Below are 19,658 nucleotides of genomic sequence, written 5' to 3' on the forward strand. Positions count from 1 at the left end.
ACGCATACGGATACGCTGGTGCACGCACGTGCGTGAGCAACAGGCGTGCGTGTAACGCCACTGTACGTGTGTGTGCGCATGTATGCGCGTAGATTTGATTAGCTTTCTGCTACCGGTTGCATGAGTATACGTACGCGTGCTAGAGAACGCACGCGCGCGCTGACCGCTCAACATGGATCGTATACGACGTATCATCTCGCGGTGTCATCGATGATGGCCCACATCTCATTCTGTTTACAACATAAATCGCGATCGAGTACGCGAGCCGCGAAATGTTCTCTTCGTGCAACGCGCTCTCGAATTCTCTTTGCGCTAGCTTCTATACTGTCTGCGGCTCCACGATTCTTTCCGTCATCGTTGCCGTCACGGTCGCGAAGATATTCTTCTCCATCAATCGCGAAAACACACAGTTGTTTTCGGGGTCAACCGCGTCGGGAGACTCGCTCGTTCTCTATAAACGAACCGTGAGTAAACGTGTGCGTGTTGCATGTGACTAGCCATAGTAGCGTGATAGCGTGCAAATGTTTTTGTGAGCATCGTTAAAACTATCTTCGTAGTAACGATGAATATACATAGTCGTGTAAGCTAGGAACAATGGGGTCGGTTACGATGACAACGTTGTTGAACTAATTGTAAGAAAGAATCCAGCGGTGACGCTACATATCGTAATATCAATGGTAGTGATCGTAATGGTTAAGGGATTCCAACGGATCGAAGTTCGTACGAGAAATGATCGAGAGGGTGGTACATATACGGTCAGATAAAACCAACAGCAGCTCGATCGTCCCCTCTACTCGTCGCTCCTCTATTATTGTGCAACCTTTCACCGATTTGTAATCGGCGTTTGTTCGAACGACGTTATCTATCGAATGCAAATGTTTTAGCAGCATAGAGACTCGCGTACATACATGTTATACAGGCTCTCTGTCGCGCAAATCGATTCGATAGAGAAGTTGTAAATATCATTTAATCGAGTTTTATCGTCCACGTAGAACACGGTCGCACGCGTGATCGAACGAATAGTGTACGGTCGCTGGATCCCCAACGATTCGCTTTCGTGCTTCCTATTTCACGAATTTCTCGATTTCCCGTTATTAGAGCGAAACGTACGTTAATCGGCGTTCGAGACCGCTTCCACATGTTAGAACGTCATGATACACCTTCAATAAGAAGAATGATACGAAAGCATAGGAAGTAATTAATGGTTTAATTATATCGCGAGAGGTGATCATCGCCAAAGCTTGAATAGAGACACGAGCGTATTCGCCAGGCGGCCGGTGTTGATAATCTGAATAGGGTTCGAGAATCGGCGATGACGTTTCGATTGGCAATCCAGAGACTACTTTTATATTTCGAGTCGTTAACACGGCCCTGTGTGTGGAAGCGTCAGGTTTTTTCATGTTCATTCGAAAACTGGTCGAACACGGTCCGGTGTGTCTGCGCGACTAAACAAATATGACTAAGAGTGGTGGTTCGATATTGGTTATACGTGCACCTTTCGAGGAACGCAATTGTGTACACTGTCACGGTCTTCATTTACGTCTGTTCCCCTCTCGTCTCGTTTCCTTCTCTATTAACTTTCATGTACGGTTCATTGAATACAAGTTTGCCAATCTTTCGCGTTTCGCAGCGATATCTATTTCGATTCGATCGAAAATATTCCTTTAACCCAAGTATTATCAAAAAGATGCTAATAATACCGATCGAAGAAGCAACGTCGTATTTCAGTTGATTCAATAATTTTTTACGTAATCACGTAAGATAATGTCCCGGTAGAATAAACACTGATCGGTATCCCGTAGATTTTCTTTAACGATCCTTATGCATTTATTCGCGTAAACGTTATCTCTGATACAGTCTAGAGTCTAGATTATTCTCGTATTTGCCATCAGGGGTCAGAATTTTATTTTAGAGTAGACGGAATGTCTACACTGATTAAAACGTCATCTTTTTTTTTCCTCTTCCTCCGCTTGTACCACATGTATGTCGTAATCGTTATATGAAAACGACTTTTTCTTCTTCTTCTTTATTTAATTTTTAACTCATAAGATGGAGAAAGAGAAAGGTGTATATAGAAAAAGGTTCAAAGAGCGCTGGCTGATTGTTAGACGCCGATACACCGTCATATAGTCTTCGTAGTTACGTTGGTCACACTGTGAATTCCACATTTTTGCAGCCGATTTAATAAAGCGGTCGAGAGTTCGCACGATTTCATTACGTAATCCATTTATCAGGAAGTCGAGGTTGAATCGAGCGATGTCGAAAGATGAAGGAGTCGACTATCGAAACTCGCGCCACGACGTTTCAGAAATCTTCGATCGCGATCGTTTAACGTACCGCCACCGAGGTGTGTGCTGCACCATGATGACGTGCCATTCACCGTGAAAACCATTCACTCAAGGTATTAACAAGGTCGTGCAAGGTCGTGCACTGCTATTCTCCATTTATACCGAATATATAACGATACGACACAACGTTCATGATGAACATTCTATGTAGACTTCGCGTGGTTCATCGTGTACACGTGTCGATGGATATGTGTGTACGTATACACATATATCGAGATTTGCGCGCGAAAGCAACGGAACACGGTATCGATCCGAATGCGTAGAAAATGCTATTGATTCTCTCGGCCGACCCGTCGACCTCTTCCACACGTTGTGTAGTTCCGAGGACTGAGGAGGCGGAGGCAGGACTTTTCTCTTTTCCTCTCGCCTTTATTCTCCTCCGTATCATTCGCTGAAAAAGTTGCTTCCCGTTTCTCGGATTTTTCATGCGGATATTTTTCTTGTTGCTCCATACCTAAGGATCTTCAACGGTAGATATCACGTTCGGTACCTGCTATCGTTTTCGATTAAGTTTAACGTATTTCAACATTCAGGATATTCTCCGCGACAAGAGTTTTATTTACTCGGTAAAAAAAGAATCTATAGTGCAATGTAGTTTCTCATTTTGATATATAAATTAAGAGCCAGTACGTATGTAAATAGACGGTCTTATACGAGTTCAATAATATTTACAATAATAAAATATAATATAGAGTATATAAAATGATAAGTGGATAAAACGGAATATGAAAGATATGACTATAAGATATGTAATTCCAAGTTATAGAGGGTTCGTGAAAAACATAAATAATTTATGCTATCTGCGTTACGATTGCGCACAACGTTTTTGCACTTCTTTTTCTTTCCCCCTTTTTTTACTTTTTTTTTTTCTTGTTTTCCTTCTGATCATATTGTTGGCTCGCAACTTTGTACGAATATAATCTAAACTCGTTATAGAAATGATCTGAAGGTATCGAGAGTCAACGGTTTATCTCCTTTTCGATAAATGGCACCAATCGGCTGATCTGTTTCTTTTGATCGTGGGCTACGGTTGGATTGGCGACCTGTTCGGCTATTTCTAGCCTTTTCCCTGGTGGCAGATTACGAATTCCGCCCTTCGACTAACCGAGGAAAGTCATTTCTGCCGCATCTCTGCGGTCTTGGCGAAACAAACGTTGCGTACGTGACCGTGATTGGGCTGGTGAAGGGGTGAGGAGAGAATTACATAAAAGGCACGAACGAAGCGAGTCGCCTATTCGCCCAACCTACGTCCTCCAGGGTCGTACACCCACGTTCATACTTCGTGCGTATCGTCTCGCAAGCTTATATGGACGATTATGCATGCAGGCGTTATCGTATATATACGTGGAACGTTTAGAGGACTCGTCCAGGATCGTACATGATTTTCAAGAAATTTTCCATGTGTAGGAATTCTGTCGAGCCACGGTTATCGCCTAGCATTTCCGCACGCGTTGATCGCGAGAACGAATTAGTAATATATATAGTGATTCATATCGAGATGAATCATTTACGTCGAAGCAAGTTCGACTATCGTGCAAGTAATTGAACATCATTTTGTATAATAAATTTCGTATTAATTATATGAATGTGTATCTGCGTGAAATAATTTTATTTAAAGGAAATACAGATTTTTAGTTAATGTTAAATAAAAGTTAATGTTAAATAAATGTTTCGTTTTTGTTGACGCAGATCATGTGAAGGAAAGATATGATAAACTGTGGCCGATGAAGAGAAGAGCACGAGCAAGAGTACGAGCAGGAGCACGAGCAAGAGCAAGCGGCTTCGTCGAGGAAGGCGAAAAGAAGCGACGACGAGGCGGCAGCAGCAATACCAATAAAAAGATCAACACTAGATCTGATGTTAGCGGACATTAACGGTAACTTGGCGGATCTGAGAAGTGAAGCGATGGCGTCGCAGAGATTTTGTCTGCGCTGGAATAATCATCAAAGTAATCTACTCTCCGTTTTCGACCAACTACTCCATGACGAGTCGTTCGTCGATGTTACGCTGGCCGTCGAGGGTCAGTTACTCAGGGCACATAAGATGGTGTTGTCGGCGTGTAGTCCCTATTTTCAGGTAAGGACAAGTCTCATCCAGAGAGAACAATGCATCGTCAAACCGGAGATCCTGGGGGAAACGTATGCTTTCTTTTTGAAGTCCAATGAATCGCGTTCTAGAACATTATTAATAATTCATCACGGTAGATTAATTCATGACGCGTATTAATAATTCATAACGTTTTCTTACTCGACCCCCTTGCCGAATCTACACCGACCGAGTATTTTTTTCTTACTATCTTTGCAGGCCCTTTTCGTCGGACACCCCGACAAGCACCCGATAGTCATTCTTAAAGATGTCCCCTACGTGGATATGCGCAGTCTTTTGGATTTCATGTATCGTGGGGAGGTCAGCGTCGACCAGGATAGGCTAACCGCTTTCTTGAGAGTCGCTGAGTCTCTTAGGATAAAGGGCCTGACCGAGGTAAACGAGGACAAGTGTGACTTGCCTAGTATTACCTCTTCGTTGCTTGGCAATCAAAACACAGTACCTCCACCACCACCGAATCTACATAGAATAAACCAAATCGGGCCTCACCACCACGTCTCGCAGAAGAGGATGCACCATATGTCGAGCCATCCTCTCCTTGGTTCGGCCTTATCCGCGCCAAAGAGAAAAAGAGGCAGACCGAGGAAGCTCAGCGGTTCTTCCGACACGCCGATCGGCGAGATCACTGGCCAGGAGCTGCAGTCCTGTTCGGGGACAGATCTCGTACAAGGTTCGCCAGAAATGATGGAAATGAAGATGAGTATCGACTTTCAGAGCGAAAGCACCGGTAATAATGGTAGAGGCGGAAACTCCAGTACTGCTTCGGCAAGTAGTAACAACGTGAACAGCAATAACGTCGGGAACTCAGCATCATCGGGAACCAGCCTGGCTGCTTCCTCTTTGTCGTCGACGAGAAAGGACGAACCAACGGAAAATGGTACTGACACACCCGAATCACTAACATCTCGCGTTAAACGGGAACCTGAACCGACGCCTAGCACCTCTGCCCAAGGTAAAGCATTTTCTCCTTTTTATCTTAAATAAATGTGTTTATTTGTTTTTGTTATTCATGAAAATTTGCTTGATTGTCAATAATCTGACTGGTTCTTGTTTATCTGTTAGCCTCCGATGAGACGTTCGCGCGGCCACACAGTAGGCAAGGGAACGAAGGTTTCAAGCAAGGTAAGGAATTCCATTATCAGCTTACACGATTAACGCAACTTTTTAATCACCATCTATGTCGTGAATAATCGAAGTAACACGGTGTCATTACATATTTTAAAACATTCTTTGGTACAAATACACTAGCTTGAACAAATTTAATCTTTAATCAATGGATAGTAGTATCAACTGATTTAGCTCTGTTTCTAAGTTCAAAAATTAAGAATTATGAGTGGTGCGTATATCGGGTGAAAACGATACAACGCGATCTTGAATTAAAGTTTTAAGAAGCGATATTTATCGATGTAACCGCATCCACGAACGTACGTGTCTTTTTTTGCAGTGTCAATATGATTTATACTTTTGAAAATAATAGAAAGATACGAAAGATACAAGATTGGCATTGTACGATTTTAAAAGGGATCTCTTACCTTTTCAAAACTATTTGAAATTGCATGTTTCGGTCCTCATAACGTGTAAACTTAGCTTCTCGGTAACTTAACAACAGCATTGTGTCATTTCCATCTAATATACACACCAACTATGCTTATCATTGAAATTAAAAAATAAGACTTCTGTTATCGAGTATCTGTGAATTGATTTTAGGATTTCAAATAATATTTATTAACGTGAGAACAGGATACTCTAAATGCATTCAGGATAAATATTAAGTAATTGAATGTATATTACAATATTGATATGTAAGCGTTCCCAATCATTTTCTATTAGTTGAAAAGGAGAATATCGTGCCTATTTGGCAAATATAGGCTTTTATCAATGTTTAAATAACTCATTTTTTGCTCCATTTGAATTACATTTAACTTTCTCATACAATTCGATGTTGACCAACAGAGATTACACACAAATATTCCGTTTGCAATCTTTTCCAGGTGATATTGTATTCTTATCCTTAACAAATATTTATTTACATATTTACCTATCATTTGTTTTATCAAAATTATTACAATTATCTTGATAAATTTGAATGATGAATATGCAAAAGAAAATATTACAAAACACTGCTGTACGATGTGCTAATCAATTTAATTTTTCAGAATTTTCATCTGTTAATTTTATACCTTGCTCGTCGTTGCGCGACTGCAAACTAATTACGAATCGCAGTATCGCAGCAATATTTCCGGGGAGGCTATTTTTGGTCGTAGACTCAAGTACACTAAAAAAAATAATAATGAATGCAAAAAAAAAAAAAAGAAATAAGAAATAATATTGAGACTCGAGTCGATGAATTTGTTGACGAGTGCAATTCGTTAAGATGTTAACTCGAGGATACTGCCTGAGCTAGCATCCTTACATGGAATTAAGGTCAACAAATCTCGCTGAGTATTGAAAAAAGTATTTGTGATTTGTATCCGGAGAAGGTGAATAGGCTCCCAGGAGTTTATGCGTGTCACGGGTTTCACGCGGTCTGTTAAAAATATCAGAAAAAAAGAAAAAAAGCAATACTACTACTAATGATAATAACCGTTTCCTTTTTCCGTGCAATCTGAAACGAATTTTTCGGCAGTGTTAAGCCGCGTAGGCGAAACATATCGAAACACGATGCGCACAAAGTTTAACGGGCTTTCAAAAACGAGACCTCTACTTAAGTCACGCGTTGACCTGTGACAACTCGAAATAGAAAACAAAAATCTCAAAAAAATATGTATACATATGCGTACCATGTGTATATGTATATATACATACACATATATTTACGAAAAAAGAAACAAAGTGTATGAGAGAGAAAGGAAGCCGTCGTCTCGTTGAGCCCATACAGGCGTTTGTGTATGCTCCTCTGAAACGACGAGACGTTCGAGCGGAATCAAAAAAACGTGCCAACAAACACACAAGATATATATTCCCTTTTGAATGCTGTAGCCTCCAAAAATCTAACCTACCACCCACCGATTGTCGTTAAGGGACATAATATAAAATATACATACCCATTGTAATTTATGCTCGGCCAATGCGCAGCGCTTCGTTCCTTCTTCTTTACGCTCGTTCTCCTCACTCGTTTCTCTAATCTAGACTTATATATTTATATATACATTTCTATTTACTGCCACTTTTACTTACCTTTTTCGATCCCATTTCGCATATTGCGCGCACGCACAGACACACACACACACACACGAGCACACACGCACACACAAACACAAACACGCGCGCCCGCCCGCGCGTGTATACAATATGTATATATTGTTATACGTATACATGTGCAACATATAAATATATACACATGTACATCTTATTATATATATGATTTTATAATCCCCGCACGCGAATGAGAAACGCTTCGCTGTCATTGGCCATTTGGTAAAAGGAGGGGGTGGAGCCAGCTTTTAGCGGTGCTTACTTTTTTCTGATTTTTATTTGAAACGCTGGTTTACTTTTTTTCACGTTCGTTCATTGTAAGAAAGTTGAACGCAATTTATGTTTGCGCCGAAGTGACGGACCGTGGTGAAATGGATAGATGTCATTACAACGAAAAATTAAGTGTGCGTAGCTCTTTTTAACAGACAACGAACGTCGGCAGGTTATCGCTTCCGCCTTCTCTTGCGTTCTTCTCGTTGCCTAATTGAGTTTTCACGACGGAGGAATGAAACACGGAGAAACAGAAATTTGGGGAAAAGTCCGAAACATGAAAACGAAACGGGAAGGAGAAAACAGATGAAAATATACGACAGGACGGAAAAAAATGGACAAACAAATGTAGTGACGGAAAAGAAAGAGCGAATGATGAGAGAGAAAGAGAGAGAGAGAGAAAGAGAGAGCGAGAGATCAATATAAAAAGAAATTGGTATCGAGAGTGTGACGTACATTCTTTTCCATATGATGTTCGAGAAAGAGAGAGAAAGAAAAGAAAAGAAATTGCTTTACTGACGTACGCACGCACGCGCACACATGACAGAGTGCTTCGAAGATGTCGAACATGATGATCGTTCGGTAGTGACCGTGAAACGTGTTGCTTTGTTCTCTTTGCGCAGGTGAGTTGAGATTATCTGAGTCACCATTTGATCTCTGAGAGATTACCTTTGCGCGGGGGAAGCGAGGGAACTAGGGGAGGCCAGCCGCTCAAAAAAATACAAAAAAATATATAACATAAAATAAAACAAAACAAAAAAAAAAAATAATAAAATGAAACCGTTCCGAAATGCCAGAATCTAAATAAGAGAAAGTCGAATAAAAGAATCTGATGTAAAGTGAAGCCGAAAGCGGATTAAATATAACAATATATAATTGCATCGAAGAAGAGAAAACGTTGCTTCTTCTCGAGCGTCCTCGATCTCGATGGATCGTCTTCCCGTAGAGAATGGATAATATGCGTATACGGTTTAGACTGACGGGACGCACGGACTATTTAAAACGTAAAGTTAATAGGGAGGGGGTCTTTTTCGAGTGTACATGATGATGATGTTTATTAACATTCGCATATACGTGCATTCTGCACGCGTATGTGTAAGCGTTCGTCTCTGACTGAGTGATACGTTGCGCGTGTTGCGTGTATACATGTATTTGCATACATTCCGTAGCAATAGATACGAGAGCGAGTCCAGGTGAACGGGAGGGAAAAACGAGCTAAATGGTGTAAGATTGCAAACGCGAGAGGGTGGAATGTAAGTGTGCGTGACAGACGAGGAAGAAAGGGTGCGTGAGAGTACGCGCGCCTCTGTGTGTGTGTGCGTGCACGCGTGTGTACGCGCGCGCGCGCGTGTGTGTGTGTGTGTCAGAGAGAGAGAGAGAGAGAGAGAGAGTGAGAGAGAGACGCATGGGAGGGGAGAAAGAATTATACGCGCGCGCGCGTGTGTATGAAAAAAGATTATACGTACGTGTGATCGCGAGAATGTCAGAGCGCGTGTATGGTGCATATTTATTTGGAAGAAAGAAAGAAAGAAAGAGAGAGCCATCGTTGAGTCGCTGAAATGCTCTTCATGGTATGGCAAACGAGACCGTAACGGTCCTCTTCGTAGCCAGCCGGTACGGGATCGAGGCAAAGCCGCGATCAACAGTGAGCAGTAGCGAAAGCGTGCGTGAGAGCGAAAGAATCTGAAGAGGGAATGACGACGAACAGGGGTGGGGACACGGAAAAGCGGGTGCGGCATAAAACACTTAACATGGGACAGAGTTGACGGACAGCCGGTTCGAATACGGTGACTCTTTTTTGCTGGCTCTACCCTTCCTCTTGCTTCCCCCCACAAATATAGAAATACGTTATTATATCAGTACATTATTATACACTATTATATATTACTAGAAATATGTGATAATTTATACCTAATGCATCGATATACTTAAGTTCGAATGATGTTGTTATAACATTCATATATATACATATACATACATACACACGTATGTATGTATGTATGTATGTATGTATGTATATATACATATATATTATACGCTACAAAGGTGTAGGCGTTGAGAACTGTTTAAAGAAGAAAGTTTTCTTCGTTTCAGACCCGGAGGAGACGTCGAGTGGCGGTGGCTCGCAGTCACCGACTCATATACGCATCAACTTCGAGCGATGCTTTCGTAAGGAGTACAGCGCGTCGTCTCTTCAAGGAAAAACATCGTCAACGGCAATTATGGCGTCCATGGATGACTCGCAGCAATATTCCGATTCCGAATCGGAACAAAAGGTGTCGAAAGACAATTTGAGCAGTGCCATATTTAATCTGGTCGCCGGTGAATCGGAGATCAGTCAAAGCGACTTCGAAGGATCGTTTAAGGTCGAAAACGAGAGAACGGAAGGTTCGGTACGGGACTTCTGCGTGAAAGAGGGCGACGTATACCGGTGCACTGTATGCAATCGTACCTACACACACATCAGTAATTTCTGCCGGCACTACGTCACCTCACACAAGCGTAACGTCAAGTACTTTGCTTGTCCGGTTTGTTATAAGGAATTCACGCGGAAAGATAACATGGTCGCCCACGTTAAGATCATACATAGCCTTAAGTCGCACATGGCTCTTAGCAGCAGTGGCAGCAGTAGTATGGGTCAGCAGCGGTAGACCGCTGTCGGTGCGTCCTCTCTTCTCAGGCTACGTTCCTTGGCTCTTTCCCTTCGTTCTGCCTCTTGAGAAAGAATGCAAATTACCGTTACGATGCTCCTCCTACGTTTCTGGAGGTGCTCTTAACGACCAAGTATCACTTCGCGTCGTGCAATCGTCGATAAATCGTTGAACAAATCGTTGATCGATTTCTTCGTCGTCGTGGTAAGGGTCAGGGGACGTTACGCAAGGAAGAGGCAGCAAACGAAAAAAATCGCGTGAAAAGCTCAAGAACGATGGGAGCGTACGTGTCAGTGGCTTTCCGGATAAACCCATAGCTGTAAAAGAAAGAAAAGAAAAGGTCGCAGTGTTTCGAACGGACAAAGAGAGAACAAGTAGTAGTCGCGTTAGATTAGTCTCGTAGTTGATAAAATACAATCGGGGATTGGTTTTTGAAGACAACGCTAGTAGGACGAATCAAGGAAGGACAATATCAGAGATGGGGGTAAACGGATAATCAATCGAATATACAAATTTTAAACATCTGATGATGATCATCATCGATACGTAGATAGTTGTACATCTGTTTCCTTTATACGATTAACGAACGTTTGCTAAAGAACAAACAGGCAAAACAAAGAGCTAAATCCGAAGACGTTGTTTCCGCCAATATGGGGAAATTGAATCGTAGACCATGTGTCTACTGCAGCTCAAAACAGTTTCTCCTTTTTCAATGGATCAACGTGAAACGAAAGAAACTGGACTTTCAACAAACGAATATATGATATTAATCATAGCAGCTAGTAAAGTCAAATACAGTCGAACGCAGTACCTTTTGTGTCCGGTTACTTTATTAAACGTGATATAATTCGTGCTATATCGGATCCTATAACTACTGGTTTTCTCTTGATTCGTTCGAAAGTTCGCTCTTTCGGACAAAATTGGCGGGTGTATCTCAGCCTATTTCGTAAACCGAAAGCTCCCTTTCTCGAAAAATGATTTTCGTGCGCGTAACACGAAACGGGCATTAAGTTACAAACGAAACGAGCTTTACCGCGTTGCTTCCCTTCGAGGGAATCGCGGATGTTATACAAATAAAAAGAAAAAAAGAAGAAGGAACGTAAGAAAGAGAGATATGCGCATACAAAGAGTTTATATATGATTGAACCGGTGTACTCGTTTGGTCGTCTTAACGTAGTTGTGCGACAACGAGGATCAGTTATGAAACAAAGAGGAGAAAAAAGTAAGCAAGATAATCGCAAAAGAAACGTGAGTCCAAATCAACAAAGAGTATATTTACTATTGTGTGACTATTATATTACGGAGAGAATCAAACGTGTTGCATGTAGCATCGAAAATATGCATACGTTTATTGAAGTAAAACGGCGGTACATGCACACACAATATAAATAAGGGAACCACGTAGACTGAGTAAATGCAATATATATGTACGATGACCGTTCGCCATGTTGTTGAGCCGTTGAGCTGTTGTCAAGCTGTCGAGCCTGATTCGAAGTTATATAGTAGCGTAATAGGGAGCCAAGGTGGAAAGAAGTCCGCGGTTAGGGCAGGGAAGGATGGAGATAGTTAATGGGGAAATTAACGGAACGGGACATGCAATTCTTGAAAGACTGCAGAGGGACGGTTTTAACGACACCAAATACAAGATAGTACTGACATTGGATAGACTGAAGGCACTTTAGTAGTAACTTAACGCCATATCGTACTGTACCGTACTCTATTGAACAAAACATTTGTGCTTAGCCAGTACAACTGGACACAGTTTTACTACTATATATTCTATATATTCTGTATATTATATATATTATATTAGAAAACATGGATTTTATCGTTACCCAAAAAATGATACGTTCGTTTATTTCCTGTTTAACTTGAAATGAATCGTGGGTAAAATATCTATATATATATATTGTTCCCAAGAGCAAAAATATGCGATTAAAACGACTATTAAATTTGTTACATAAATTCATAATCAACTAAAGCTAATCGTTATATCGTAGATTCTCTTTTTGTAAATATTAAATTCTAAATAACGTGAGACAAGGATGTGTGTGTGTCCAGGGTCATAGAAATTATCGTTGTTAAAAATATATCCTTGTCTTACTTGTTACGAGTTTTATGCAGTTTATCTGAAGCATAATTTTATGTATAATTTAATTCCGAAAGACCATGCTTAGAAAAGAAAAAAGGATACAGAGTTCTTTGTGAGTTCTTTTAGTCTTAAAGACTATAGCGTGCACGCGCAAACGGTCGAGTCGATTATCGATTACTGTTCAAAAGGGATACGGCTACAGTGATGGTACATAGGCTTAGTCGTGAGAGACAGCACTAAAATACGATTGTAGCTTACTATATTTTGCACTTTACACTTTGTCGAATCCTCTCTAGTCGGACCTTCGTTCGTAGATCGATTGTTATGATTATGAACGACACGCATGAATCGGAGAGGAAGCGAAACGATTTATATACAAATTTTTTCACTAGTTGGGCATAGACATTAGACGACTAGAGGCTATATAATAATAATTATAAATATTATTACTGCTACTATTAATTAATTATAATCGTAACGGAGACCTTCGTTGTTATTTTAAATGCGTGGGATTTCAAGGTGAAAAGAAAAATGAAAGAAGAAGAGACAGGACACAACATGATTTATACGATCTTGTGTCCGATATCGCCCACGATTGACCAGTGTTGTTCGTTCGTTATTCAAGAGATATCTAGCGTTGCAAAGATAAAAAATTTTAGTTGTAAGAAATACGGAGCGATCGGAAGATCGATCGCCTCCGGATGCAATTACGCGTACTTTTAGGAAGATAGAATGATATATTATTAGTTAGGCAGGCAGCAATGATTAGACGAGTAGGTGAAGTAAAGGAAAAAAAAAATAATAAGAAACGATAGAAAGAGAAACAAACTAAAAGCATATACGGATGTTTTAATATTTCTGATCGTAATGGACCGTGCCGCTGACTCGCAAAATCGATATGCTCTCAGGTCAATTATCTTCAAAATTTTTAACTTTCATGGACCAAAGAGTATCCACCATTCCGCGTCGGTGGATTATTTTCGGCGGGGAGAAAAGATGTGTGTGTGTGTGTATTCTTTTGTTTTAGTTTATCCTATTTTAGCTTGTGTTTTTCTTTTTGTTTGATGTAAAGAAAAAAAATTTTATGGACGAGAGACAGTTGCAGGCCGGTCTTGGTGAAATTGTTGTGTTCGCGATGGGTTAACGCAAAGCCCGTCCAAAAAAAAAAAAAAAAAAAAAAAAAGGAAGAAAATATGAAAACAAATTGAGGAAAGAGGGTATAAACTGATAGTTGAATATAAATATTATATATTAAACAAAAATAAGTGCAAAGAGGCAGCGGCTAAAACAGCTTATATCGATTTAAAATGGAAAAAAAAATAATAATTAAAGTAATACACTCACATTTGATAATCACTGAGAGGCTAAGACTAACTCAATTTTAGATGGCAGGTAAAGAGGACGATTTATAGAAGCGGAATAAAGCGTGTCGATATGAAATGAAAAGTACAGTGTAACAGAGCTCTCGGATCGCCTAAAGTAAAATCAATTGCCAAATTGTAATGAACAACAATTCAATCATTTCGATACTAGGCTCACGATCAATTTCTCATTTTTTTAACAATAGACCGGGAAAATAGATCCACGTGCTTGTTTCTTTTAAACGGGGGGCTTTCCGTGATAGCTCGTTTGGGAAATCCAATTTTATTCGTCCGTACGAAAAGGAGCGTTAGTTTACCCTAGTCGATTTTTGCGTGAGAAATCGCTTGGAAGACGTGAAACTCTTGGTGATCCTTGTTGACCACATGTTTGTTTTTTGTTTAAATTTTATTTCTCGCATAATATATTATTCTGTTAAATATCTTATTTGTCGTCGTCGTTGTATAAGAAAACAAAGATCCGCAAATGTTTCTATCCGCCGTTAAAGTTTAGAAAGACAGTTGCAGAGCATTTGGCAAAGAAGCAAAAAAAGAACATTTGTAACGACGTCTATGCGAATCAAGTTGTTATCTCTGCTTACATCGAATTCCTTAATGGTATCTTAAGGCTCGTGATCAGGGTAAACTGATACCTAATAAAATTGTTAAAATTTAGCAACTGATCTTGAAGCTTGCTACGAAAATTTATCGTACAACATTCGCTCACGTTCGTTGCCTTTAAATGTTGTTAATCTTTAGAATTAAGGTTGTAAAAAAGAGGAAATTCATGTTGCCAATCAGTAAAACTTAGTAGAAGTTTGCGAGGGGTGTTTTTAAGGATTAAGAATTATAATGATACGAAATCCTTATATTCGTACAAAATTAGTGTTCAAACTGTAAAAAGTGTTCATAGCGGATGAAATAAACACTTTGAAGTGTTATAAGGAATTGTTTGTAAGGGGGTACCTTGTACTTGTACTACGCATTACATAAAAAATGATTAAAAATTAATTTCAACTAACGTTGTAGTAAAAAGAGAAAAAGGAAGAATCGACCGAGTTAAAATTTTCTACGAAAATCTGCAACTGTTTTGCCTTCGTTTAAGTGAATTTTACTGGAAGCAGAAGCGAATTTCTCACGCCAATCGCGGTTAGGATCACAGAGGTCTCGTTGATGAATTTCGTGTTGAACATATTTTAATTAATTTATAAGTCTACGGACATTGCGGGTGGGTTACGGGGGAAAGAATATGAAAAACAAGAAAAATTTTACATAGATTATATTATATTTATATATGGTTCTTGCAATGGCGACGCGCCAATAATTATCGTTCTCTTTTATTCGTCCCTTATTTCGAAAGCGGACCACCAGTCAATACCGATTATTCTAAGTTTCGTTTTCACGTGTTATCGGCATCAGTCGCTCTTGCAAGAGACCAACGCGAAAGAGTAACAGAGAGGAAGAAAGAGAGAAAGAGAGAGAGAGAGAGAGAGAGAAAGAGAGAGAGGTAAATTACGAGGCTTAAAAAGCAGACTGTACTATCGGATAGATTTTAATATATATATATTAAATATAAATATATATATATACATAAACATATATATATATATATATTAAAAAAGAAAAGAATCATAGTTTATTATCGCAAATAAATTACACGCATATGTACACAAACACGTATACAGAGAGAAACACATATACAAAGTATGCGACTGGCGTAAAGATGGTACATATATATATATATATATATATATACATATTATTATTATTATTGCGATTATTATTATTAATATTATTATGATTATTATCATTATTATTATTATTATTATTATTATTATATTATATATATATATTTATATATATATTTATATATATGTATATTTATATATATATATAAACAAAAGTTATATCGAATATATTTTAGCGCTAGTTGATAATACCTATTAACGTCGTTGCAGTTTTTGAAATGATGCGTCAGAAAATGAGAGTAAAAAAAAAAAGAAAGAAGCAAAGGAGGTATGTGGTTGACTTTTAACTTTATATATTATACGTTGAATTAACGTACTTCAGTGGGATTCAATAATATGTAGCGGTGTAATCCCCGATTTGGTGCCTTTTTAAGCGACATAAATAATGACGATGAAGAAAAGAAAAGTAAAAAAAATGAAGTAATAATAATAAATTGTTATCGACGCCCGCGATCTTAGGCGCGCGCGTGCGCGTGTGTGTATATCCCTTTTTTTAAAAAGCGCGCCCGATGATCGCAATCTAGTGCCAAATAAGTGAGACCTTGTCGTGAAATGAGCGTAAAAGAATAATAAAAGGAAAATAAAAAAAAATAAAGAAACAAGAAAAAATTTTATAGGGAACTTTTTAGAGAAGATGAGTCTTTTCTGACGCTGGGTAGACTTAGTATATTTTATATGCACTGATTGTTTGATTATGACTATCGATAATAAAAAGAACGGTGTTCAATAGATTGTAATTGAAGGATTTTTAAGTCTCGCTGTACCGACTTTTGTCTCATACATTCACGTCTCCGTTGTTGCGCGCGCATTGCATACTCACGTTTTAGAAGCACTTTTAATCGTGCGTGCCTGGTGGATTTTACGAGATCCGCTGATAGAAATCTGAACGGATAGCTTTTACTTAAGGATAAATGAAAACCCGAAAACGTAACATTAGCGTTACAACGTCGAATTATAGATACGTATCGAAATCTAGAAAATAAATATCGTTCGAAAAGAATATTTAGCGCGGATCTCGAAAAATCGTTTAGTGTATCCAACGTACAAACTAGCGCATCGAAGGAAACAATAAGACACTGTGTTAAATGAATGAAAGAGGAAAGAAAGTTGTTTATTGTCCAACAGTTTTTTTTTTTAAGTTAGCGACTCTTATTGTCTAAACTTCTTTGAAAATCGATCATATTGTTTCTCCTTGTGATAACACGTGCGTAGAACCCCGATATTTTATCTTTATCAGTGCGTAAGTCAAGCGAGTTTCTTGTATGAAGCTTCATCCATTAACTGCAATAACACCTTTAGTAAATTTCAGCTGTTACGTCACTTTTAATTTTATGTTATACATTTACCAATATTGTTTTCTTCTGTTACAACTTTTTACAAAGAAATCGACGTTCTGCGTCGTATTTTCTTATTTTTTTTTTTTTTTTTTAAATGCTTTCCACGCGTTACGATAAAAAAAGAATGGGGAAAAAGAAGTGGTTGAAAAACTAGCGAATAAGCGTACTAAACTAGCGTACGTTGAAATATTTTGTTACCAATGGTTTATTCCGAAACGGAAAGAAAAAGGAAACAATGATCGAAGAGGTTGTCGTGCGAATTGTGTGTTGTAATGGAAATCGACCATAAATTAATGAGCTGGATCGTCTGTCTAGTATATGTATACGTATATACATGCTTGTCAAGGAAAGTAGCAGACTAATTGAAATTCGAAAAAGAAGGTAATTACTATAACGACTAACAGCGCAATGCTACACGCAGTAGAACTTTATTTTACTTCCTTTCGTTACGTTTTTCGTTGTTTTTCCGTTATGATATGCGTTATTATTGTCGCACGTATGTGGAACGTGAGTGTAAGTAGGCTCAGAGACTCGTGATCATTCATTAATCGTTTACATACAAATCTCTACTGTCCCGCGTAGTTGGAGGATATTTTCAAAGCGACGCATCATCATCAAAGTGCCATAATTTATTTCAAAATGAAGGATTTGTCACACGCGATTAATTCGCCACGAGTTATCTACAATCGTTCTCTGTCTTCTTCTTTGACTTGTCTTTTTGGAACGAAAATTTTCTCTTTCTTCGCTTGTTTATATTTTCTTGTTTTTTTTTTTCTAATTACCCTTTGTTTCTAATCTTGTTACTACGTTCCACAGCCGTGTTCTTACGTAGAGATTTCTCGTTAGTCACTTGAAACAGAAATCATATCGTCCCTTTGTATATCTCGATATGTCCACACATACACCAAATTCAAGAATTCCCGCACTCACTACGAAGCACCGTTACTCTTAGCCAAAAATTACTTTTATTTAGTTTCGTTTTAGTGATTGTGGATGCATCTGGTTGGTCGATAGCGATCGTTGTCTCGCCGTCGACGATTCTCCATCAAAAGACACGCTGCCAATAAAATCATTGAAATGGCTCTCGTTAACGAATCACCATTCGATTTTTTATAGAATCGACAACATAATCGGCGAGAAACGATTGTCAGAACCGATCGGACGATCTTTAGATATTAAGATTCCTACGTTGTGTGTGGCTTACTCGAGTAAAAGCGAACGTTTCTTATTTGAAAATAATAGAAATTCGGCCAATTTGCTCGCACGTTCGAATATAGAGCAGTCATCAGTGTTGAAAATAAAAAGAGAAAACAGTCGACGTTCCAACTGCTTGAGAAGCCAATCACGATAGGAAATCAGCGATTATTATTTTTTATGGACTTTTGTTTTGCATGTTGCGTACGCGTATTGTTGATTTATTATTTTTACTGTCCGGACAATGAAGCAAAGTGAAACATTTGGAGAACAAGAAAAAAAGATAAATATATATATGTACATGGTTTTTTTCGTTGCATTTAACTTCTGATTTTTATAAGCCCGCTGGCTGTTAAACTCTTTATTTTTTGTTTTCTTCTCATTATCTCAACGTTTTCGTTGCGAGAAACGATTTGTGACAATTTTACGCTGATAATGTTCATTTTAATCGTTATGTAGAACTTGAAAGACTATTTTTTGTTCTACTTCTTACTTATTAGCTTGCTTCTAATAAAACATTGCAAGATGTTTAAGCGAGTCACTAGTAAAGGACAAAGTCTGTCACATAATTTAGTCGCAATGCCGGAACTGGTGTCGTTTCTCGCATCGATCGAATTCTCGGTACAAAGTACGACGTAGAGTTCATTTTGCACGACAGATTCACGACTCCACGACGTGTATCTATCTTCTCCACGAAATCACCCGACGTTTTCAATTTGGAAACTTTCTAGTGCATCTTCCATTGGGATGTACCAAAATTACTGATGCTTAAAAAGGGAGAAAAGCATCGGGTGAATTCTTTCTTAGTTATCATTGCCATTATGTTCCCTTTGCTTACCCTTCCCCTTTTTTAAGTTGATACACGATCGTCAAGAATTTTCAGCGTGGAATCGATCCGTCATTCTGTATATTACGAGTACACAAAACGCAATGAAGGCCCGATTTTTGCCTGACAACTTGTTAAAAAAAAAAAAAAAGAAAAGAAAATGGTACACGACTATACTTTGTTTTGGTTTTGTTTGATCAATGCGAGATTTTTATTTTCATTGATATCCAAAATTCCCGATTCCCTCGTATTATTTATTGGTACTTTATTAAGTAGATTATTGTTCGTTCTTTCATATTATAATTTTATTTTCAGGTGTTATTTAGATTTTATTTGTACTTTATACAGAATCATTTATATGCCATGTTGATTTCACATCGAGCTATAAATTCCCTTTACGACTCGCAGTAGCCTCTCGTATCTCTGTTCTGCACGCATCAGAGTATACAATCATACATCGATATCATTAAATATTTATTTTCAGTACGAATTAGATCGCAGTTGCATGCAATTTACACAGCCTTTACCGTAGC

At 38.7% G+C, this 19,658-nt stretch overlaps 1 protein-coding gene across 11 annotated transcripts in view; it reads left to right on the forward strand.

The window, feature by feature from the left end:
• The window catches only part of LOC100651941 (protein tramtrack, beta isoform), a 45,301-nt gene that overhangs the window by 10,215 nt on the left and 15,428 nt on the right, over window positions 1-19,658 (forward strand). For 8 of the 11 annotated variants that reach the window (XM_048404348.1, XM_048404352.1, XM_048404354.1 and 5 more), the window contains exons 2-4: window positions 4,038-4,424; window positions 4,653-5,406; window positions 5,517-5,576. In XM_048404348.1, the coding sequence (XP_048260305.1) occupies window positions 4,206-4,424; window positions 4,653-5,406; window positions 5,517-5,576 (1,033 nt within the window). In that variant the 5' untranslated portion in view covers window positions 4,038-4,205. Of the gene's footprint in view, window positions 1-229; window positions 465-3,448; window positions 3,887-4,037; window positions 4,425-4,652; window positions 5,407-5,516; window positions 5,577-10,013; window positions 18,607-19,658 lie in introns of those variants that run through there. The other 3 variants (XM_048404357.1, XM_048404351.1, XM_048404353.1) reach the window with 3 other exon arrangements.

This window comes from Bombus terrestris, chromosome 3 (assembly GCF_910591885.1).
Source record: "Bombus terrestris chromosome 3, iyBomTerr1.2, whole genome shotgun sequence".
Taxonomy (NCBI): domain Eukaryota; kingdom Metazoa; phylum Arthropoda; class Insecta; order Hymenoptera; family Apidae; genus Bombus; species Bombus terrestris.